The sequence below is a fragment of the Papilio machaon genome, chromosome 13, assembly GCF_912999745.1.
Source record: "Papilio machaon chromosome 13, ilPapMach1.1, whole genome shotgun sequence".
Taxonomy (NCBI): Eukaryota; Metazoa; Arthropoda; class Insecta; order Lepidoptera; family Papilionidae; genus Papilio; species Papilio machaon.
The window spans coordinates 724,117-749,218 of NC_059998.1; the positions used below are offsets into that span (position 1 = coordinate 724,117).

General features: G+C 35.7%; 2 protein-coding genes across 3 annotated transcripts in view; one reads left to right on the forward strand and one right to left on the reverse strand.

Annotated features, from left to right (window-relative positions):
• Positions 1–9,952, reverse strand: part of LOC106719340 — a 30,654-nt gene extending 20,702 nt beyond the window's left edge. The window contains exons 1-2 of the mRNA XM_045680481.1: positions 9,736–9,952; positions 9,508–9,659 (exon numbers count right to left, since the gene is read on the reverse strand). Of these exons, the coding sequence (XP_045536437.1) occupies positions 9,508–9,659; positions 9,736–9,784 (201 nt within the window). The 5' untranslated portion in view covers positions 9,785–9,952. The remainder of the gene's footprint in view (positions 1–9,507; positions 9,660–9,735) is intronic.
• A 545-nt stretch (positions 9,953–10,497) lies between these two features.
• LOC106719304 (kinase suppressor of Ras 2) lies at positions 10,498–24,074 on the forward strand. Of its 2 annotated transcripts, none has more exons than XM_045680475.1 (18): positions 10,498–10,784; positions 13,355–13,492; positions 13,577–13,715; positions 13,957–14,049; positions 14,601–14,730; positions 15,044–15,194; positions 15,806–15,993; positions 16,605–16,687; positions 17,071–17,186; positions 17,642–17,843; positions 18,158–18,262; positions 18,389–18,504; positions 20,006–20,182; positions 20,666–20,851; positions 21,383–21,516; positions 22,236–22,367; positions 22,864–22,993; positions 23,714–24,074. In XM_045680475.1, exons 1-18 carry the CDS (start codon positions 10,620–10,622, stop codon positions 23,864–23,866), a joined length of 2,538 nt encoding a protein of 845 aa, XP_045536431.1. In that variant the 5' UTR covers positions 10,498–10,619; the 3' UTR covers positions 23,867–24,074. The 2 variants fall into 2 exon arrangements, with proteins under 2 accessions (XP_045536431.1, XP_045536432.1); XM_045680476.1 differs by having other exon boundaries at positions 17,657–17,843.
• Positions 24,075–25,102: the final 1,028 nt, after the last annotated feature.

Consider the following 25,102-nt stretch of genomic DNA (forward strand, 5'->3'; position numbering starts at 1 on the left):
TGGTACATGATTCGAACCCAGGACTTGCAGATTGCAAGTGCTTAACCCCTGAACCACCGACGCATTTAATACTTTACTTGTATAATATTAGCATAGCAGCAATAGTTGACTGAATTATATATAGTGTTTTATCTCTGTATCATTACGGGTGTTTCAGTTAGTAATACAGAACACGACATAGGTAAATAATAATCTATTTATACTTTAAAATTAATGCGCATAATTTTCCTATTCATAAAACTAAGTATACTTTCGTAGCCATGTATAGAAATCCAAGAAAACTACAATATTTGCGATTCGATTTATTTCTAAATGTACGTATCGAAAATTAAATGGAAGTTACATTTCTTTTGAGATATTGTCCACATTTCAGTATTATTGTATTGTAAATTATAGAAATTTCAGTAATAGGTACTAGCTAAGCTCTCAAATAACTTAACAAAATTCTACAATGTGTATTTTTCTTTTGTTTATCTTCATAAAATATACTGCCACTAATAATATCGGACAGTTCAAAACAAACCAAAGAAAATAAGAGTTTAACAATGAAATTATTTTGCTACTTCAGAATCTCTACTCTAATCTTTGACAGCACAGAAATTTCACGTTTACACCTAATAGCGTTGCCAGGAGTCCGGATAAAGACATAGGTAGGTTTTTTGATTGCGTGTCTGGCCAAAAGTCCGAATTGTCCGGCTTTTTACATTTCCCAAACGACAGTATACTGAGACAAAATTCTAAATAATACAGGATGTTCAACCTTTTTACCCAAATGTCCGGCCAAACTGGCTGGTCTGTCCGGCTATTAGGTTTGGCGACCTGGCAACCCTTACACCGCGTATGTGTTAAAATAATAGAATACATAACATTTAGTAGACTTAAGTACATCTGTGTATAACTATCTCTCCCCCATCCCTAAGGAAACAAACTAAGGCCAATTGCACTTTCATTAATACAGACAAGGATTTACATTTAAATTTAATTAAAACGTAATTGAGTTCCCAAAACTTGCAAAGGGTTCGGGCTTTACGATGCTGAAAAGTACTGCAATTATTTGATGTGTATTTTTAGGTAAAGGAGAGAAAAAGTCGCTGATTACTTACATTAAATAAGTCTAATTAATTTAATCTTACTCTAACTAATATTATGAATGCAAATGTTTGGATGGATGGATATATTTTTATTTGAAGGTATCGGCTCAACGGATCTTGATGAAATTTGGCACAGATGTAGAAAATAGTCTGGAAGAACACATAGGCTACTTTTTTAATAATATTACGTGATGTATGTTTCGAGCCAACATCTAAAGGAGTCGGTATTCAATATGAAAAAAGAATTATCTTGGTAAAATTTTCTACACAAGTTACAAAAATTATTCGAACGTTAAATATATAGAAATATACTAAATCCGATTTTGGAAGACGCAAATGGAATATAAATTGATAAAATACGGGTCTTGTACATCGCCAAATAGATTCCTATAGCGATTACTTTACATAAGGGCTGCGTTCACTAGGGTTGCCCATCACTGTAACTTCGACCGCTAAAATGCATAGAAACACAACTATTTTTTTTTTCAAAGCTTACAATAAGCTTTGATAAAAAATAAAGTAGAAATAATCGGATGCTGCATTCTATGAGGATCATCATCATCATCATCAGCTCACTATACATCCCCACTGAGGGGCTCGGAGCCTACCCCAAGTTAAGGGTGACTAGGCCATAGTCAACCACGTTGGCTTAGTGCGGGTTGACTTCACACATATCTTTCAGATATATGCAGGTTGCATCACGATGTTTTCGTTCATCGTAAGAACGTCGGATAAATGTACATATGTAAATTGAGGATCGAAAAACACAGTAGTACATGACGGGATTCGAACCCAGGGCCTGCAGATTGCAAGTCAAGTGCTTAGCTCCTGAGCCAGCGACACTCATTTGAGGGAAGACATGAAATTCTGTAATTTATTATTTTCGACGATTTTATTGCCTCGGGAAAACATTTAGATATCAGACAGTGAATTTAAAAAACATCTTCAGATATACAAAGTATTAAATGTATTAAATTATATTGTAAAGTTTTTTTTTGGAGTAGAGACAACCCTATACACTTTCTAAAAATTATTAGACGCTTTGTTACACTCGTACCAACTTCTGTGGATTTGGCAAATGTAATATTTTGGAATATGAATTGTTTCATTATGTCTGTCTGTTATTAAATGTTTATTTCATTAAAGAAGCTGATTAAAATAGTCTTTTATGTTTGGTGAAGGTATAACATTCCCTGGGTTAATTTCTCACTCAGAGTCTTTAACGTTTACTCAAACATTAGTGTATATTTCTCATACTAATTCTAACCTTAAAAAAATGTCAGTCAGTCAGTATTTTTATTTTGTTACGGAACCTTAATAAAGTATTACAGAGCACGCTCTTGTCACTTTTTTGTCAGTACCATTTGACCTGTGACGTTTTGTGGGTGCGTTTAGTATACAACAGTATTTATAACGCGTTTTTATTTGACCTTAACAATTATCATTGTTTCAAATGAGTTTTGTTTAAAAAACCCTCACTGGTCGTAAGCATTTCATAAGAAATTGATTTATTTATTGTAACCTTTAACTTTATATGTACTAATTTTACTTTTTACTAATATAACAAATGCGAAAGTTTAGATGGATGTTTGTTAGTAGGTATAATACACGCAAAATACGCGTCAGTCGTGGAGTTGCGGAAATCGAGCCGTTACAACTAACTAACTAGTAGGTATCTTCGGAACGGCTGAACGGATCTTGATTAAATTTGGCATAGATGTAGAACATAATCTGTAAGAAAACATAGGCTACTTTTTAAGTTTTTTTTTTCTACGCGGGCGGAGTCGCATGGAAATCTTGTGATATTACAAAGCGCAAAGTTTTGATTGTATTGCATTGAATAGGCTACGAAACCGATTAGAAAATTTCATTCAATGTTGAAAATATAGTCTATGTCACCCGATGATAATGCCCGGGACGAAGACTCGAACAACTGCTAGTACGATAATAAAGCAGTGCTGTAATATCTTCTCAATTTAGCGTTGATATAGAAATATCATTCGAAATAAGTATCAACAAATCGTAAGTAGTCTATGATTCCAGGAGATTTTATCAGATTACCAAAATATATAGAATCAATAACAAATAAAATCTGTCTATTGAGATACATTTTATTTATCTTTGCGTCCGTACTATCGTAACTCACAACACAATATACATTAATGTTTCCTCTCGTCAAAAATAACCAAATTATTTACTACATAATGAGTTTTTAAACATTGTATACCTATGTACAAAGTACACAGTCATATGTTTCATTATCAACATATAAATATAAGGAGTAGGAAATAGTGTGAAGTGTAACTCTATTTGGAACTGGAAATTTACAAATCAACTTTAGTTCGTATTAAAGAAAAATAATATACGTATATTATGACACGTTCGTTAATTGAAACCGCCCAAAACCGCCAGAAGTAATTCTGCCGAAACACTTTAATTAATTTAACCATACTTTAAATCCAAAAACTACAAGAACATGTTCATATTTTAAAAGTAATACCCGCTACCCGCTACCTAGCGCAGTGCATCCTCTCAGGCATTTAATTTTATGAGTCCCAGCCGCTCCGAGCTCGCATATTGTTTGCACAACGCTCCACATAACACTGCCTTATTTCGTGTGAAAACAGGTTTTATTTAAAACAAAGAATTGCTATATACTATAACATTACATAGAGTTCGTATATAGCTTGACATTCTACTCATTTTATTATATTTTGCAAGAATGTAAGCTATGAATTAATTAATGTATAAAAATAACTATATACCAAGGATGGTTTAGGAAAGTTGACAAAAATGTCGGATAATTTTATCTGTGTAAAAATTAAATAAAATACGACTGAAACAACTTGATGCATCGCCAAAAACGTAAATAAAGATCTTTAGATCCATTATATAATCAAGGTTTTATTGACATAAAAACGTGTTTTCAGACACAGCGAAGACAAATTAAACCATTTCAGACACCGACGTTCAATTTCAAATTGCCTTAATGGCTTTCAAATTGGCGGCCTATTACGTGTCGATTGTAATTGGACATCGAACGCTAGATTGTGTTTTTTACTATCTGTACCCATCCGCGAAATGTTCCCGCGCATGGCCTCGACCAAATCTGAACCGAACTGGTATTCATTTGGATAATCAACGTTCTAGCGTCCAAATCTGCTTACTCTGTCGTACGGGGAAGAAGGGAGTGAGATAGATAGTATTTAAACGACTCCGCCTTTTGTTTATACTGGTTGTACAGTGGCAATTGTTTTTCCACTGAAGACAATGCAGCTGATTATAATCACAAAACATTTTTGACCTAAAAATATATGTTGATTTGTAAAAAAGGTTCAGAACAAATGTTTGCTATTTTAAAATAATTTAGGCGTTAAAAAATTATCTTTTCGTATGTAGTTATTATCAGCGCACGACGTAGTACGAAGACGTATGTACGAAGACGTACGTAGACGAGTAGTTGTTATCGCCCCGAAATTTAAAAAAAAGGCCAATTTAGTGCTTACTGCTCTGAATTAAAGGCAGAGCTTTCTTCTTTTACACCTTATAGCTAATCCTACTAATGTTACAAATGCGAATGTTTGGATGGATGGATGTTTTTAGAAGGTATTTCCAGAACGGCTCAACAAATCTGGATGAAATTTGGCATGGATACAGAACATAGTCTGGAAGAACACATAGGCTATTAATTAAGTTGCTTTTAATTCCGGACGGTGTCGCGGGCGACAGCTAATGTTTTATTAAAAACAAAAATCAATTATGTAGTAAATTAATAATTTTAAATTAAGGACAATGTGCGTGTGAAGTGCGGTTAACCACGTGTGTAATCTTCGCTTTGGGCCAAGTACAATTAGTTCAAATAGGACGTTGCCTCTCTGTGGTTTACTATCCAACCACATTAATTTGTCTAAATTGTAAGGATAATGTATTACATATTTAATTTAGAAGATGTGCATAATTTTCTTTTTGTAGCTTATAACTTTTATTTAGTTTCACTTATTCTCCAAGTCACTGATTGAATTATCTATGACACGGTGCTGATCTGTTGATGGAACTGGAAGGTGGCCATAGGAACTTCGCAATGAAATGACAGAACGTCATCGAGTTTGGGCTCGTTTGAATCGTCTTGACGAATAGTTAGTCAGATCTTTTAATTAACAAGAATATACTAAAAGCTTTTCTTTTAATGTTTGATAAGTAATTTCGTATGTTCTAATAAGCTGGAAAAAAAACTAGACTTTATTGGATCGCCAAGTGTGTATCTCAGTATCCCTTAAGGACAGACCTTATCTCGAACCGTCTTAAATTTCTGCAGAAATCTATTGTTATCACAACATCTTTGTCATCATATCCTCGCTAAGCCCTACTTAAACCACAATAAAATCTGTAATAACTCGCAAAGTTCCGCCCCCACTAGTTGCCCACGCGGCGTACAAACGAGTCGTCTCCTCGCATTTATGGTAGTTTCCCACGAGGGCAGAACAATTACACAGAGCACTAAAGCATTGCTGTATTGCAATTGTTTCAATCCTACTGTCCTGTCGTGTGTTCAAACAGTAGTAGTAGCTACTGCATTGTCTCAATGTTCGACCTCTGTGTGAAGCTAGCATTACAGACGCTCGTAAATGCGAATTGGACGATGTCTTAATTCGGACAAATATCCTCTATTTATAGATGAGAGGGAGATGCGATGTCCTGACATACGCAGTCCCCACTGCACATGTCTGTTAATTTTATTATACTCTACGTTTGTATGGAAGTCTTATCGAAACTTAAAAAATGACTGATGCGTTATCGTCTAAGAGGCTGACAAATAAAGTAACCACAATTAATGACTTTGTTTAAGGTAGTGAAAATAATAGGTCTTTCGGAAAGTCATTTCGTTTTTTCTCGACTTAAGCCGCATTCACATTTGTCTGACGTGTTATGTCGTGATGCTTTCTGTCGTGATGGCTACTGTTCACATCTATATGACGCGTTATGACGCATTTTTAATCAGTTCCGTTATAGCTCTCAGAGAGTTTACACATTCGCAATGTTTTTTCATGAATCATACGATTCAGATTCAGATTATGAAGAAGATATGCAGTTATTGGCACTGGCAACACTTCTAATAAAACAAAGAAAGAGAAGAAGATATTGGATACATCCAGTAAATACAAAAAGAGAGACTAAAGGCGAGTTTCATTGTCTCGTTAAAGAGCTTGAGAGTGATGCTGAAAAATTTCATCAGTAATTTAGAATGTCTAACTTCTGACGCGTCACAACACAACAAAATGGCGCGTGCACACTAGTCCGACCCGCTGTGTCGTGTCGCTGCGCCGTCCCCCGCACCTCACCCATACTGACGCGGACCGGGATCGCTTCTGACGCGACACAACACAAGCCATCACAACACACTGCGTCAGAGAAGTGTGCACGCAACCATATTAATTGTATGAAACCGATACCTTTCTTCACGACACAACACGTCAGACAATTGTGAATGCGGCTTTAGGATTCATGTATTATCGTCGAAAATGCACCACGTTCTGGAAGATCGGTTGGAGAAGATAAAGGCATTATTAAACATAGAAAATAGAAATAAAAACGAAATGACTCCGAACAACCTAATATGTTGTGTTTAAGTCAAGTACGTATTTCAGGATATAACCAGTACTTATAACCAGTATATACTTGATAAAGACCATACTCACTATACTTGTTAATTACTTTTATATGACGATTAACCTTTGTCGAACTAATTTAGTTTTTTTTTGCTCCACAGAGCGTCGGTGGCTCAGGGGTTAAGAACTTGACTTGCAATCTGCACGTCCTGGGTTCGAATCCTGCCATGTACCAATGTGTTTATTGATTTTCGATTTATATATGTACCTACATTTATCCGACGTTCTTACGGTGTACGAAAACATCGTTATGCAACATATATCTCAGAAGAAATTCAATGATATGTGTGAAGTCCCGCACTTGGCCAGTGTGGTTGACTATGACCTAGTCACCCCTAACTTAGGGTAGGCTCCGAGCCCCTCAGTGGAGACGTATAGTGAGCTGATGATGATGATGTACAATACTACTAATGTATACTAATATAATAAAGAGGAAAGATTTGATTGTTTGTTTGCATCAATTAGGTAAGGAAATTACTAAACCGATTTGAAAAATTCTCTCACTGTTGAGAAGCTACACTATCCCCGGGTGACACAAGCTATATTTATTGTTAGCCTTTTTTTAATTCCGCGCGGACGAATTCGCGGACAAATGCTAGTATTCTATACAATACTGTTTGAAGACTTAAAAATGTATCGCTTAACATGCGGAGTGGCAATAGAGTATCGTAGCTGACTACTGATTGCTCCAAAATGTATGTCAATGTATGCAGATGAGAAAACTTCAGGCGGCGTGATACTCGAGTGAATAGTTAGGCCGCTAACCGAGTCCCAACTAAAGAGGTTAAGGTATTAATTAAAAAAAAATTCTAGCGCATCAAAGTAAGAGTGGATAAACTTTTACGCGTTGAAAATATTCACGAAAGCTACAAGTGCGGTTTTTACAAATTTTACAGGTTAACTCTGCAAATTTTAAGAGCGGATTTAATTTTATTTTATTAGAAGGTTAAATAAATCTGCCAGTAACTACTAAGTCATGGTTTGCTAGGTACTCTTCGTAGGGCTGCTTTCTCTGGACTTGATTTCTCTGGGCTGATTGACATCGGTGATGGGTCAGAATGGGAAACAGAGTCTATTAACGCAGTAATTACAGCCAACGGACATGTGCTTGATGATATAGAGTTTTGAAGAACATTCCACAATGATATGTTTCAATAAAAAGCTAAAAAAATTAAGATAAGACGCCATATAAAGATCTAATATATAAAATTCTCGTGTCACAGTTTTCGTTCCCGTACTCCTCCGAAACGGCTTGGCCGATTCTCATGAAATTTTGTGAGCATATTCAGTAGATCTGAGAATCGGCCAACATCTATTTTTCATAACACTGTTAAGTTTTTTTTAACTGCGCGCGGACGGAGTCGCGGGCGACAGCTAGTATACGTATAATACTGAAGATGTTATCTTTGAAGCTCTCAATCGCACTCTCGAAACTAAAACATCATAAAGGCTTTATCAAAGCTATGATTATCACAAAGAAAGTATAGGCCGGTAGTTCCGTTAGTGGGTATTTCCGCAAGGTCTGCTTTGAGCAAGGTCGCTGTCTCGTGTCATCTGTGTGCAGTTAAAGCTTACTAACCAGAATCAGATGTACTTTTATCACGCTTTTTAAATAGGTCGTCTGTGTGAATTTTACCGCGGAACGCTTTAATTCACGGATCGTCAAATTCAGCGACCGTAATAAAACTCGTTTGTATGATACCGCATTAACAATGTTTACTTTGCTTACATTTTGATTCGAATAAATGATATTATTAATAAATAGAATTTGAGTTTTGTATTAGCTGTCGCCCGCGATTCCGTCTGCGCGGAATTGAATAAAAACTAAATAAGTATGTGTTCTTCCAGACTGTTTTACATCTATACCTAAAATCATCAAAATCTGAGCCGTTACAGAGATGCCATCTAAAAAACATCCATACAAAAATTCGCATTTATCATATTAGTAAGATTGTATCTCGAAGTAGAGACTTATATTAGATATTCTATGTCATTAAATGTTTTAGAGGCGAAGTAGAGAAATTACGTGTGTAATTAACCCTTGATTGGTCCCCTTGTGTATTAGGGGTGAAAAGCTTTTATGGAGCAAGGAAAATCTTTTTTTCATATGTCTTATTTGTATAGGTGTTTTCGTTGTAGTTCCAAGGTAGGATCTCGTATTAAAAATATACGAGATCCCTCGAGACTGAGAGATTATTGTTGTTATTCTGTCCACGGCGAGTCTGATTAATAGTCGTGATAGTTCGTTGAAAATATATTTTTCTTTGAATTTCTGAGGAAAAATATACCATAAAGATGAACTTGTCAGTAACAATTTTTTAATATATTTGGAAAATTTTACAATATGATGCTTGATGTCTGTTTAAATATTATGTTTATTCAAGTGTTTCTTTTGCGAGTTGTAAAGTCTTTTGAATTCAAGAACGATGTATACCTACTAATAAACAATTAAAAATAAAGCTACGGAAATTTAAAGAAGAATATCTATCACTTTTATCCATAATGAAACAACGTTATATAACCATAATCAAAATAACATAAATTAAATTTTTTTTTTAATTCACAATTATTTGTAAAATCGCTGCTAACATATAAACAAGTTTTAATACTTATTTAAATTAAATAAACGACGTTACTTTAAGCATAATTTATCGTATTATGCGGATCCCTAAAACTTATTTTTTTTTTTGCATGAATACCTATGTCAACATACGTAATAATGTTACCTAATCGTAGGGGAACAAACTTACCAGCACTGTGTGGTGAGTACGGTTGCCTCGGTGCACCCACTGGACATTAGAAGTGTTTTCGTGTAGATCACCACAAGGTATAGTTACGTTAGTACCCTTATCGGCGGCTACTTCGCGAATTTCAACCTGATCAGCGACCACCGGCGTCAAAACTAAAAAAACATACGCCACTATTATTATTCGTAGATAGATAAAAACACGCGGTTCATCGAATTTTAAATTATTTACCTTCTAATCCAAGGCAGAACAGAGGCACCAATACACGTTTAAGATACATCCTAAAATGTCTACATTTAAATTCTAAAATCGAACACAATCTCTACGTACTGTAAATTATAAAAGATTTGATCATCTAACTAATTTAATTACATTACACAGAAATATTTAACGACGAAATGCGAAATATTAGGATACAAATCTCACAACAAACGTCTGCCCCTCATTGATGTAAGTCATAGACTAAAAAAATTAAATGTCACAAATGCTTCGCACGAATTTTTTTCGCCCTATACTTCAACTGGAATAGAGATGTACTTGATGTTCAATAATTAACCAAATCGATATTTTGTAAATAATTGTAAAAGTTCATTTCATACTAAAATTTTAAGGTCTAATTTAAGTGGTTGTAAGGTTTATGTTTCAGTTAATTCGTCTATTTTAATACTCTACTGTGATACGTGTTATCATTGTTTTGGGCCATGTCACTTTACTAAGATAAACTTAGATGGACAATATCTCATCTTAAAATTTGTTATGACGATGTTTAAAATTTTAAAGCTAAAATGTTGCTAAAAAGGATTACGTGTAAAAACACATTTTTAACACCAAAACTTTAAGGCCACCGAACCTTAAGTTTTCTGTAACTTTAACGTAAACATAGCGCATCACTATTCCATAGTGTTGCCATTGTAACACAACAGCTGTCAAAAAATGGTCTATGAAACAGATAGCGCATAGACAAAAATATAGATTTTCTTCGGACATGGCCGCTGTATCGGCAATACAACACCTGCAATGTTTTGTATATTCAAATTCATTTTTTATAATGAATAGAGAGTTTTTTACTTATAAGTAGTGATTAGTAGCTTGTGTATAGTGCTGTGATATTTGTAATGGATGCGGAGAACGAGTACGAAATAAAGAGAGCTCGTGATGCAATACAGATGATTGAGACCATTCAGTCTATGATCGACGTTTCAGCGGATAGACTTGAAGGTTTACGGACGCAATGTTCTACGAGTGCTGAGCTTACTCAACAGGAGATTCGTACGCTAGAGGTGGGAGTATTTCTCATATACCATTTCTAATATGTCGTGGAAACAAGATTTGCCCTTGAAACATTTCCAAGGCCCGGCCTGAGGACTACGTTGTATCAGCTTGGTTGAGTAGAAAGTATATTCGATTCGACGCGCACCCTCGATCGTCAAGTATGTATTTAGTCAGTTTCACGCCGCTAAGCAGGTTGTCGTTTTTTCCAATTGGGGGCTTCATAAGTTTTGTAACTAACGGAAGTTTTTATTCTTAAGAAAATAATAAAAATAAAATGCTTTTTGTAAATTACTTTTGGAATATTGATTTAAGAGAGACATATGTAAATTTAATATTTGCAATCATTAAGAATAATATTATGTATAATAAAAAACATACAACAAATCTTTCACATTCAGATTCACAATAGAAGTTCCCTAAGATAATACAAAAAAATTAAATGTTCACATTGAAAAAGTTTCCTGAATTGTGTATCATAATTAATTGGTTTGCCTTTGTTGTGATATTGGGTCATTTATGTTACTACCTACTGTAAATGTAGGCATATTGTTAGTTTGTTTGATTAAGAAGGATAAGTTTTTTTTGGGCATCATTGACAAACATTCTTAAGGTTTTTAGTCTCTCTTTTATCTCAATAACTTAAAATTTTCTGTATTTGATTAAACTAGTGATTGTATGATCATAATTTTAGAAAGAATTTTAGAATTAAAAATAGGTTTTTCTGCTTTAAAAAGAAGGACTTGCCAAAAAGAGGAGTAAAAAAGTAACTGCTGGTCTAAACAATATTTGTTGAATGATGTCATCACCAAAATCATGTCAAATTATGTGTCACATTAATAAATTTGGCATGTGTGTATGTTTTATATATTATATATTAGACATGTACATTAATTTTTGTATACATTCCCTTAAAAATATTTTTCACTAAGCCGCTAGTTGTCCAAAATGGCAGAACTAAAATTCCATACATAGGGCAGTTGCTTACTCCTGGTTACTAAATAGATAATGGTTCTAACAATAGAATGAATAACCAAATGTCTAAAACATCCAAGCACATTATAAATATAACTTAACTTGAAATTAGGATGATATGACACGCGCTGAGTTTGCTCAAATACAACTGTCATATGATTTTATCATGACAAACATCTTGATAACGTATAAATGTCCCCCATGACTCAGATTTGAAATGTACCGAAAATATTACGAATATATACAATATTATCAGATTACAAAACATTTCTAAAATCTTACTAATATTACAAATGTTAAAGTTTAGATGGATGGATGTTTGTTAAAAGGTATCTCCGGACCGACTCAACATATCTTGATGAAATTTGGCACAGATGTAGAACATAGTCTGGAAGAACATATAGGCTACTTATAAAGATTTATTTAAATTCCACATTATTTTAAGTAGACATTTCTATAAGAGGTGATTAGATTTAAATTGTAAAATGCCACTTTGATAATTGTAAATAATTTAGATGTACTGGGTTTCTATCAATGGTGACATTGATTGTATTTACGACTGTAAATTGATTTTACGTCTTTACGAGTAACATGTAATAAATCAATTTGAAGCACTGCACTACCAAAATATTATTTAACTGTTATTAGTACATAATTCTATCTCACGACATTTGACTAATAAATGGAATTTCATTATTACGCGTAAAATTTACTATTTTGTTAAAAGTTACATTTTATTGTTGCACTAGCTGTCGCCCGCGACTCCGTCCTCGCGCAGTTAAAAAATACTTAATAGGGGTATGAAAAATAGATAGTAGCCGATTCTCAGACCTACTAAATATGCATATAAAATTTGGTAAAGTTTCGGAGGAGTATGGTAACTACCATTGTGACATGGAAATTTTATATATTAGATATAATTAAAAAGAATGGAGTGTCCTTGATAAATCTGTCACCTTTGGCTTTGACTTGAACCCTTCGGGTTTAGCATGGTGCATATTCAAGCTACGGGTTTGGTGACGAGGTCACAGTGATGTGAAACAAGATTAAAGTTATAATTTTTCTTTTCATTTTTAATGTTCGCGTCAACGTTTACGAAAAATTGGTAGCTCTTATTCCTTATCGTTTATCGACAGAATCTAATACTGTAGGTGCAGGATGCGCGTAGTGACGCAGGAATGACTAAGGCGCTATTGTTCTTCACTCTGTGACCACTTGTTTCACGCCTTATTGTGTACACACACTGCTAGCCTGTGTCCTATCGTTATTTATTTATTCTATATGACTATACATATCTTTGACAATAAATAATGAGACATTTTTTTATCCATTTTTTATTACGTATTTTTTTTAACTACGATCCTGTTTTTCACCTTTTCAGTTTCTTTTAATTTAGTGTTACAAAATTCTTCTAAGTTTTAGACGATAACAATTAAAAAAAAACGAAGCCTTAAGACAAAAGACAACTCCTAAATATAAAATCGTATAGCCTCGCGTATCTCCAATTTTCTACTAGATTTGCTGCCGCTCCAATATACTCAACTTAGTAGAAAATAGTCTTAAAGTGAGAGCCTCTGTATAAAATGGTTATACTCATATGTTGCAGGGCAAACTGGTGAAGCATTTCTCCCGGCAGCTGGTGTTCAAGGCGCAGTTTGGGGAGGAGCTGCAGCGCGAGCTAGGCGACGTGCCATGTTTGGCGCAATGGCTGCGAGTTGTCGGACTAAGTCCACATGCTATCGAGGTATAGTTGTTTTATTTGACCTAAGATAATGGTGAATAAAGAAATTTTAACGATAATCTGTACTGTAAATCTTTGTATATGTAGGCGGTATGTTCCCGCGTGGCGACGTTGGAGGCGCTGCGCGAGCGCTCCGACCACGAGTTGCGCGCGCTGCTGGCGGCCGCGCGAGACGAGGAGCTGCGCCGACTGTGTCGCGCTATGCAGCGTCTGCGCACATACACAGGTCATTTCTGTGCTCCTGGTACATTACCTTAGGATTGTAGAAACAAGTGCTCAAATGACTAGTAAATAATTAAGACAGACATATCTATACAATCCTAATAAAGCTTGAACAATGATACTCTGAATTGTAAAGTAATTTTAAACTCCTACTATACTAATCCTGAGTAAAGTAATGAAACTAACGGATATTTTCTTTAAAAATTAGAGGGTTATTTGTGTTGAAAATGAATATAAATGTGCAGAAGCGCTAGCGCGAGGTGAGGGCGCTGCAGAGCTGCCTCTGTACTGGGACTCATGGGAGAGACATGCGCGCTCCTCGCCCAGGCCAAGGAAAGGTACGATACTTTCATTTGATTCGGAAATTATCTAGGAAAGAATATCTGAGTGATTAAACGTTGTTTCAAATTAATTTTTAAACAAATTCCTAAGAAAAAAAGTCAATTTTCAAGGTACCGAATAAACACATCTGTCTAGTCTATGGAACAAAAACTAAATTTATTTTTAGGTCATTTTTATAAAATAACCTTATAGTGGGAGCTACATCAGCTTGTAGTAACATGCAACGACCGCAGTAACAACAGTGTTACGTTATAAATTATCAACAAAAATTATATTTATTTACTGCGGGAAGGTAAGTTGCAATACTTTAATCAGCTGCAGATATCCATTTATCACAATTATGGTGTAATTTCCAATAATAAACAATTCAATAGACATTGTATAAATATTTTATATATATTAACAACACTTTTGTTTCGTATATTTCTTATTTTATTATCTATCAAAAATGTCAGTTTTATCATAATTTGGTGGTTATTACAAATATTTGGTTTCTTAATATCATTTAAATCTTAATAATTTAGTTTATAATGTGACCGTATTGCAGGTGGCAAGTCCCCGACGACGCCGGTTAGCAAGCGCAAGCAGAACTCGCACCTGCCAGCGCCCGCCGCCCTCACCAAGTCTCGCTCTCACGAGTCACAGCTCTCTGTCAGACCTGACGCATCAGATCTTAGGTATACTATGAAGATATAAAGTCGAGTCTAGATAGACTATTGTTACTCGCGTATCCAGGTTCTACTGTATTAGAACAAATTAATCCTGCTCGAAGGACCAACACATATTAGATTGTAGGTATTTTCAAATATCTTAGTAAAAGGTGATAGGTGCGCTGCCCAATGGACTTCCCCGCATCCTTTTACTCCCAAAAAACCTAACATCGTGCATCTGTGCAGCGACTTGCGTGAAGTAAAAACCTACCAAGAAATCTAAATACTTTAATAATTTTTTTGTAAAAGTTTATAGTGATTTTGTATATTATAATTGCAGTGACAACAGTCAGTCGTCAGCAAGGGATGCTACAGAGGGTGCAGAGGGTGCGGAGGGTAGTCCACCCGGTTCCCCGCGAGATGACGCAGATAGTACTCCGCAGCGTCTTGCGCATCCCGTCTATTACCCGCCCGTACACTGCAACAACACTGTCAGTAATAAACATCACATGCAAATTATTTTTTAACAGTGTTAGATCCCGCAACGACAATATTTGTTACATTGTTGCCAAATACCACGACCACGCAGAAGACAGGCGTCTAATGGAAGCAATTCTGCGTACAGTCTGATGAGTATGCGTGGAGGAGGTCTAATTTTAGTCCACTTTCTCTTCCTACCCCTTTTTATTATTAGGAAAAGATGGGATAGGAAGTGGATTTGTCGGAAAAGGGGACGCATAGGAAGGGGAATTTAACTGAATTATAACCAAGAGAGATCACCGAAGACTTTGGACTACTTACTTTCTAAAAAATCCACTAAAACCGTCATACAGCAGTCATCAAAGTTATAGAACAAATTGATTAAGACATTACTGCATTTATGTGTGACAAGCTCTATTCCCTAATAATATTTCCAAATAGTGTATGGAAGTGGAAATGCACAGGAAGGGGATATATCATATTTATGTCCCCTCCTCTGCCAAAGATATACAACGTATCTATATCATGTCATTAATGGACAGCAGTCGTTTCCATGTTTTAACGAATTCAAGTGGTTGCTTGCTAGTTTGCAAGATTTATTTTTAATTTTTGTGTGCATTAGATTTCTGGTACGGGTACGACAGCGCCTCGGTCTCCTCGTACTCCGACAGTTGGTCGCTGTATGGCTCACGATATCGCACATCGCTTCACCAAAACCTTCAATATGATCGCCACTTGCGATTACTGCGACAAACAGATGCTCTTCGGTGCAGGACTCAAGTGTAAGGAGTGCAAGTTCAAGTGCCACCGGTATGTGATATACCTTACCATCTTACTTGTTATCATCATCAGCTCACATCTCCACTGAAGGGCTCGGAGCCTACCCTAAGTTAGGTGTGACTAGGTCATAGTCAACAACTGGCCCAGTGCGGGTTGACTTCACACATATCATTGAATATCTTCTCAGATATGTGCAGCATCATGATGTTTTCCTTCACCGTAAGAACTTCTTACTATAACTAACTAATATTATAAATGCAAATGTTTAGATGGATGGATGTTTGTTTGAAGGTATCTCCGGAACAGCTTAACGGATCTTGATACAGATGTAGAATATCTGGAAGAACACATAGGTTACTTATTAAGTTTTTTTTTATTCTGCGCGTACAAAGTCGCGGGAGACTATTATATCAAATATCCTCTTACATAAGATATAATTTGGTTTGGTTAAAACAAATTAAAGTTCATGGTTAGGATTATTTTTCTCATTATGTTTAGAAAAAAAATTGACTACAATTTATTTAGACCGTGAAATGTTAGCAATTTATGTTTGTTTTTTTTTCTTTATCGTATTTTTTCAATTCCAATCGATATTAGTTACTTTGTTTGGGAAGTTATTTCTGTTAATTTTTTTGTTCCAGAGACTGTGAAAGTAAAGTTCCTCCGTCGTGCGGTTTGCCGGCCGGCTTTGTTGTTGCTTTTAAAGAAAAATTTCACAAAGACGGTGAGTGTTACAAACCACAATCATATAGCATCACTACATATAACATGACTTTGTTGGTTGTATTCTTTTTTTTAATTTTTATATTTTAAGGTGGCAAACGAACAAGCGGCCGCATGAATTCGCCGAAATGGCGAAGCGACCGCTGCCCATAGACATTCGCAATTGCAGATGCCTACCCTCAATTGACGAAGGAGGAGACGCACAAAAAGAGAATATTTAACCTTTCTACGCATCTCCTCCTCCATCAAATCCACCTAACCTTCCCATCCTTTATAAGAAAAGGGGTGTGAAGGGAAAGAGGACTAAAAATAGGCCTTCAAATTCACAAATTCTTTTTTAATAAGACGATTAAAGCATATTTATAAGTATATTTTGTGTGTTAGCGGCGGGTGGGTCGTACTTGTGCGCGTCACCGAGCGGTAAGAGTGCGGGCTTCCTATCCTCGCTCACTAGTCGCCCGCGACGACGACGACAGCCGCCGCAACCACGACACTACTCTGTGAGTATTTACACCCCCACCCCCCCACATACAACCCCACACAACCACTCTACCCTGTAAACTGTAAGGACGGGGTTGCCATTATCATATCGACGCTGGAAAGCATAAACGCTGTAACCCTTGAAAACTCGAAAATATGTTTTACGAACGAACGATAATGATTTTATTATAGGTTAGCACAAACTACACAACATTGCTAAATACCGCATGCTTGTAGGCGTATCAGTTCACGAGTTATCATTTTTTTTCTAAAATTCCGAAAGTATTTTGGCTCTCCTGTAAAGTTCGGGGTTACAGCGTTTACGCTTTCCAGCGTCGATATACTTTCAGCTTGATTATGTCAAGGGAAGAGTGAAAATACTGTCCATAAAATATTGTTTCTAGATCTTGCTTAGTTGATTTTATTGTTTTTTTTTTTTTAATGTTTAACGATTATTTTGCTACATTTTATAAAGTTGTGTGTCCCCCAGGGCGGGCCTGACTCGTCATCGAACACGTCATCGTGCAACAGCTCGACGCCCTCGTCGCCCGCTCTCGCCGCGCCCACGACGCCGCAGCACGCCCACCACGCCCACGCCCACGGCCATGCGAACGCGCACGCCCACACGCACAACGCGCACGCGCCCAACAACAAGCAGCAACAGTTCCATTTCCCAGGTAAGTGCAAAGTGCACAATACACTGCGTATACGAACCCGCGCCTTGTGACGTCATAAACTGTCATGTGAAATATAATGTTGTAATTATTTTTCACTAGCTGTCGCCCGCGACTCCGTCCGCTCGGAAATAACAAAAATCTAATAATTAACCTATATGTTCTTCCGGACTATGATTTACACCTATGCCAAATTTCATCAAGATCCGTTGAGCCGTTCCGAAGATACCTTCTAACAAACATCCTTCTAAACTTTCACATTTCTAATATTAGTTAAATTACATATTTTTTAGCAACAACTATTATTATTTTCGCAGAAGTAAAGCCTCCAGTGTCAAGTCCGAACCATAATTCCGTGGTGCAGTCGCCTGTGAGGCCTTCACCGGATAACAAAGATGATCTCACCTCTAGTGTTAAAAGTGGTAAGTTTTACAATAATAATTGAATTTTTATAAAAAAAAAATGTCTTTAATTCGATTGGGTAGATAGAGTGTAATTAAGTGGTTTATATTAGTAGATCATCTTATTATAAATATGCATTGTTGCAGATCGGTCGCGGCATGTGTCACTGAGCGGGTCCGGCTCTACGGACAGCGGCGGCGGCGCACGCGCAGACTCCCTCGACCTAAACTCGCACGACTCGCGCTGGCCCAGACAGAACTCGGTCAGTTGACTATGTGATTCAATAACTGTTGGACGGTTGGAATGTTGCAAGAGTGTATGGTTGGAATGCTGGGTGGTTGGATTGGAAGAGTGTATGGTTGGAATGTTGGAGGAGTTTATGGTTGGAATGTTGGAAGACTGTATGGTTGGAATGTTGGAAAAGTGTATGGTTGGAATGTTGGAGGAGTTTATGGTTGGAATGTTGGAAGACTGTATGGTTGGAATGTTGGAAGAGTGTATGGTTGGAATGTTGGGTGGTTGAAATGTTGCAAGAGTGTACGGTTGGAATGTTGGAAGAGTTTATGGTTAGAATGTTGGAAGAGTGTATGGTTGGACTGTTGGGTGGTTGAAATGTTGGAAGAGTGTATGGTTGGAATGTTGGGTGGTTGGAATGTTGGTAAAGTGTATGGTTGGAAAGTAAATATTAATAGAAAGTAATAGAGGTGAGGAATAATAAGTTTTAAGGGTGTGAAAAATTGACTAAAAAAGATTAACTAATATGATGATATTTTAGTACTTATATATAAAATTCTCGTGTCAATGTTAGTTACCATAGTCCTCTTAAATGGCTTGACATATTTCTATGAAATTTTATGAACATATTCAGTATGTTTGAGAAACGGCTACTATCTATTTTTCATATACCTAAATGTAAAACATACTCTAGAAGTACTCATAGACTACTTGTGTTAATTATAACTTTGTAAATAAATCAATCTTTTGTGGGTTGTAAGTTGAGATAACGAAGTCAATTTCTCGGCTTCTCGCGTAGATAATGAACATTCACTATGAATCATTACTTGTCGGAGCTTTGTACAGATAACTGTCTTGTTACAACTCTGTTGTAGTATTGTTTGTGAATTTAATAATGTATTATTTAGCCTTTATTATGAAGATTTTTTTTAAGTAACCACTGTTTAAACTTTTGAGTTTGTGATTTAAATTCGTTTTGTTAAGATTAGTGTTTTTTTTAAATGTCCCCGTTCGTGTATAGCAGGAGATTGTTTGAAGAAGTATGTATTTTTATATGTTTAAAATGGATGGATGAAAAATTATATTTAATAGAAATTAGATACTTATTTATGTATAAGTCTGTAGGCAGTATTGATTTTACAAGCTTTTATTTAGATTTTACTGCATTAACTAATATAGGAACGGCTAAAACACTCACGTACATATGTCCGGGGTCGGCACCGACTAGTTTCGAGCCCATCGGGGGCACTTCATCCGGACGGGCCGCGTCCGCGAATTAATACCATTTCCATTCACCCTGATTAAGGACTCCCGATGGGCTCGAAACTAGTCGGTGCCGACACCGGACATATGTACGTGAGTATTTTAAGCCGTTTTGCTCCATTAGTTAATGATAATGTCTCACGAAAGTTTGAATAATTTAATTTTACTGCAAACCCGGAAGAAATTTTATGTTTTAAATTTTTGATATTTAAGTACTAAACTGTACTTAGAAATAGTTAACTATATACTGTAATATGTGTGTTCAGTTGTCTATGAAGGAGTGGGACATTCCTTACGATGAGCTGAAGCTGTTCGAGGTGATAGGTGCGGGGAGGTTCGGCACTGTGTACCGCGGCAGCTGGCATGGTGCTGTCGCCGTCAAGCTGCTTCATGTGCACTCACTCAGTGACCACTGTGCACAGCTCGACACCTTTAAACACGAGGTCAGATCATCACTACCGGAGATGGTTTACAGTTGAATCAAGATGAGCGAGAGTCTTGGTTTTGATAGAAGATTTTCATAAGCGAGGAAAATATTCACGATCCCTTAGATTTTCGCTTATCCAGGTTCGACTGTAGCTTGAATACAAATATAAAACAACCTACTAATTTGCGGAAATATATAGAAAAAGTTCTTTGCATGCTTATAGAAAGTGATGTATGTAGGAGCGGATTGGGGTTTTAACCTTGATTAAATCTAGTCCAGGGTTCAAATAAAGTGACTTAAATATTCATTGTAAGGGATTACTTGAAAATCCTGTATAACATTGTTGTGAATACAAAATAAAAAAGATTTCCTGAGCTACAATCTTCTATAATTGAAAATATTACGGCTTATTTAGTAAAATTGTATTAAAAACGACCTTAAAGTAATATGCTGAAGTTTTTTTTCTTGATAACAGTATATAATATTAATATATGTGTAGGTGGCGACGTTCAGGAAGACCCGTCACGAGAACCTGGTGCTGTTCATGGGGGCCTGCATGAAGCCGCCGCGGCTGGCCATCGTCACCTCCTTGTGCAAGGGCATGACACTCTACACACATATCCATCTGCGGAAGGACAAGTTCACCGCCAACAAGAGTGTCATCGTCGCACAGCAGATCTCACAGGTCTCCCACACTTTGACATTTACATTTACATTTAAATTTACATTTACATTTACATTTACATTTACATTTACATTGACATTTACATTGACATTTACATTTACATTTACATTGATATTGACATTGACACTGACATTGACAAATACGAACGCGTTTCATTTGATGATTCTGATACTGGAGTACCAAATTTTAGTTGTCTTTCCCCTGCCATCATTTTACAAGATTTTGATTTAGTTTCACTTGTTACGATGTTTCTCATGAAATCTAGCAAATGAAATATAAACCACTTCTTGGTTAGTGATTGAGTTGATATTTTGCCGTGCAAATCGTATGACAATGCAATATGATGCTGATCTGATGATGGAACTGGAAGGTGGTTATAGGAACTTTAGAATTAAACAACTCAACAAGGAGTTTGGTCTTGTTTGAATTCTTAATTCTTAATTCTGAATTAGATTGAATGGAAGGGGAAAATTGATTTGAATGGGGAGGGGATGTATTAGAAAGGTAATATCATGTAATTTAAAATTCCAGGGTATGGGATACCTCCACGCGCGAGGCATTCTCCACAAAGATCTCAAGACGAAGAACATATTCCTAGAGAATGGAAAAGTGGTCATCACCGACTTTGGACTCTTCAGCGTCACCAAGCTTTGCTTTAGCAACAAGTTAGTATACTTGTATAGTTTATAAATTAACTTAATTTTTTTTTATGTAAATTTAAATGAAATGTGGTCTTTTAATTTGGTAGTTGTTTATGAATCTGCTGGTTTTTATGTAATTAAAATTTTTCTGAAAAAAAAAATTACTAACATCATATTTTTTATTGAATTGATGTTGATTTAATTTTTTAATATTTAATATTTTTATTGAATTGATGTTAATTTTATAATTTAATATTCTTTTTATGACTTTTTTCTGTACTCATGTATGTTTTACGTATTTACATATTAAAGTTATATATGTTGGCTGAGGCTTGCCGAGTGAAGGCTAAACGTTTGGCAAGTGTATGCTAATTTAATCACTTATTAATTTCTACTGGCGTTTGGACAAACTGGTGTCACCATTGGCCAAGCGATCGCGAGCGCCTGTGAGTCGTAAAAACTATACCAGACGACTATACGACGACTTCAAGTTTTTTTTATATTGAAAAAGCTAGCACTTGACCATGATCCCACTCGATGAAGTGATAATGAGGTCTAAAGATGGTACCTATTCACTCTATTCTTGAAGTTTGCGCTTGTGTTCGTTCTTGAGCGCATAAATGTTGGCTCCAGATGTCGAGCGAAACAATGTACATACAACAACATTTATACATTATACATTGGTATTTTCCTTCATTCGGCAAACCTCGGCTTTAAATATACGTATGTCTGCGTGTGCGCAGCGCGCGTGGTGACAGCCTGGGCATCCCGCCGGGCTGGCTGTGCTACCTGGCTCCGGAGCTGGTGAGAGCACTGCGTCCTCATGCCTCACTGCATCTGCCCTTCTCCAAGTGCACCGATGTATACGCATTCGGGTAATATTATTATTTTTTGTTTATCTTTTATTATAAACTAGCTTTTACCCGCGACTAGCGGAATAAAAATTATCCTATGTCCGTCTCCTAGTTCTAAGCTACCTCCGCATCAATTTTCAGCTAAATCAGTTCGACCGATCTTGAGTTATAAATAGTGTGACTAACACGACTTTCTTTTATATATATAAATGTAGATGCTTTATATGCAAGATTGGTTTTGATAAAAATAATCTTATGATGATGTGATGATGATGGTGATGAATTTATGATGATATGATGATAACAAGGCATTTGATTGTGTGAACAATAATGTACTTTTTTTATAAAATTATCATTAAACCCTTTATTTGTCAATGTACAGTATTTTTTATGTTCATCAAAAGTCATCAGTCCTCAGTAAGTTTTAATAAAGACTTTTTGAATCTTTTTTTTTTAAATGACCTGATCTTTTTTTTTTAATTTTTAAATGCGTGCACAGTTTTATGATATATTCCAGTACTGTGTGGTACGAGCTGCTGTGCGGGGAATATCCATTCAAGGGTCAGCCTCCTGAAGCCATCATCTGGCAGGTGGGCAAGGGTGTGAAGCCTTCGCTTGCTAACATGCAGGCCTCCAGAGATATTAAAGTAAGAATTCAATAACTTTTAATCTGTCTAACCGTTGGTTTCTGAGACCTCTGTATAAATCATATCTTCATCCCTCACAGACAAAACAGAGATAATATTATGTTTTAAACTAAGATTTTAATCTCAGAAACCTACACTCTACAATAACTATTTAAAGCTAACATGGGTTTTAATTAATTTTATACCTGCTATTAGATTGAAATGAAGAACTAACAAAGGAATAAAAATTCAACTCTGAAAACGATGTACATACAGTAATACTAATTACTACTCATCATCATCAGCTCACTATACATCCCCACTGAAGGGCTCGGAGCCTACCCTAAGTTAGGGGTGACTAGGACATAGTCAACCACAGCATAGTGCGGGTTGACTTCACACATATCATTGAATTTCTTCTCAGATATTTGCATCACGATGTTTTCCTTCATCTTAAGAACGTCGGATAAATGTACATATGTAAATCGAAAAACACATTGGTACATGGTGGGATTCGAACCGAGGACCTGCAGATTGCAAATCAAGTGCTTTAACCCCTGAGCCACCGATGCTCTAATTACTACTTCAAGAATAATATTTTACAAAATGTATATATTTTTTATTTTATGTGTATGTATTTTTTTTTGTATGTCTCGAGTATTCAATAAGAAATAAAAACTGTTTTTTAAGTTGTTTTTGCTATATCTGTATTATTCAAAATGAACCATCTTTTGTTGTTAGGACATCCTGATGCTGTGCTGGTCGTACAGATCTTCTGAGCGTCCTGATTTCCCGCATTTGCTGTCTACGTTGGAGAAGTTGCCTCGTAAGCGCCTCGCTCGATCACCATCACATCCTGTTCATCTCTCGCGCTCCGCAGACTCCGTCTTCTGAGAGCTAGCCTGCGCACGCGCACTCTGCGTGCGATCCTAACTACTTTGTCACACCTCTCATACATATACACGCGTTCACTATATGCGCAATTAATCCTTCAAAGATCACTGAGGACACCACTTAGTGCAGTTTATACAATAATTGAAAGCTTAATAAGCATTAAATGTTTCTGATATTGACATTTTTGAAAAATATAAATAAAAAAAGACCTGACAAGATCAATTCACTTATATGATCTTTTTTATATATATACTCTATACATATTAATTATTGGAGTGTCTGTCTGTAATATCGAAAAAACTATTTTTTTTTTTAATTTTTGTCCATCGGCTGGTAATCTCCGGAACGACTGGACCTATTTTGTTGGGACTTTGATTGAAAGGTAGCTGATGTATGTGGGTGTACTATAGACTACATTATTTTTAAATTCTGCGCTAATGAAGTCGCGGGCGACCACTTGTATACTTGTTTGTTGATAATATTTCAATTGTAGCAATGTAAATTAAATTTGTCGTCAGTTCGTCGAATTTAATTAAAGAAATCGATATTAATAATTAAATATTTGAATTTGTTACTATATCTCGTTATAGTTTCTATAATGTCAAAAAAAAAAATAATTTAAATCGAATAAAAAAATCTTTAATTAAAAAAAAAATCGGGCGGTCAAGGTGGTTTGTTGTAATTTGTAAATATAAAGTAAAAAAAATGTAAAGTTTGCTCTTTGGATTTAATTAAAATAAATTAAAAAAATTTAACGCCTTGTCAACCGGATTTTATAATTATTGTTATATTTTTTTTAATTAAGAAACGGGTTGCTACTTAGAGTTTGTGAGTAGCGAAATTTATTTAAAAAATTGCGAAAAAAAAAATACCAACCACTGTATAAATGAATTTTGTATAGTTAAGAATAAGTTTTGATCTCTAATTAAATAATAAATTAAATTATATTTTCGTATTTAAAATTAAAAAAAAATGCACTGTATAAAGGCGTTGTTATGATGTATATATGTAAAGTGTTAAATACAACGTCGGGTGCATCGGGTTATGCGATTATCAACTTTAGTTCATCGTAATAAAGATGAAAATGCTAATTTTTGACAATCACCAACTTATTATCCACGAAATTTGTACAGCGTCCCCTATCAAGTGTAAAGTACACCAAAAAACTAACGACATAATTTATATATATAAAAGAAAGTCGTGTTAGTTACACTATTTATAACTCAAGAACGGCTG

Coding starts and splice junctions, on each gene's coding strand:
- LOC106719304 (XM_045680475.1), top strand. CDS start 10,620: ATGGATGCGGAGAACGAGTACGAAATAAAGAGAGCTCGTGATGCAATA. Junction 13,716..13,956: donor GCGTCTGCGCACATACACAG/GTCATTTCTGTG, acceptor ATAAATGTGCAG/AAGCGCTAGCGCGAGGTGAG. Junction 17,187..17,641: donor CGCAACCACGACACTACTCT/GTGAGTATTTAC, acceptor CATTTTATAAAG/TTGTGTGTCCCCCAGGGCGG.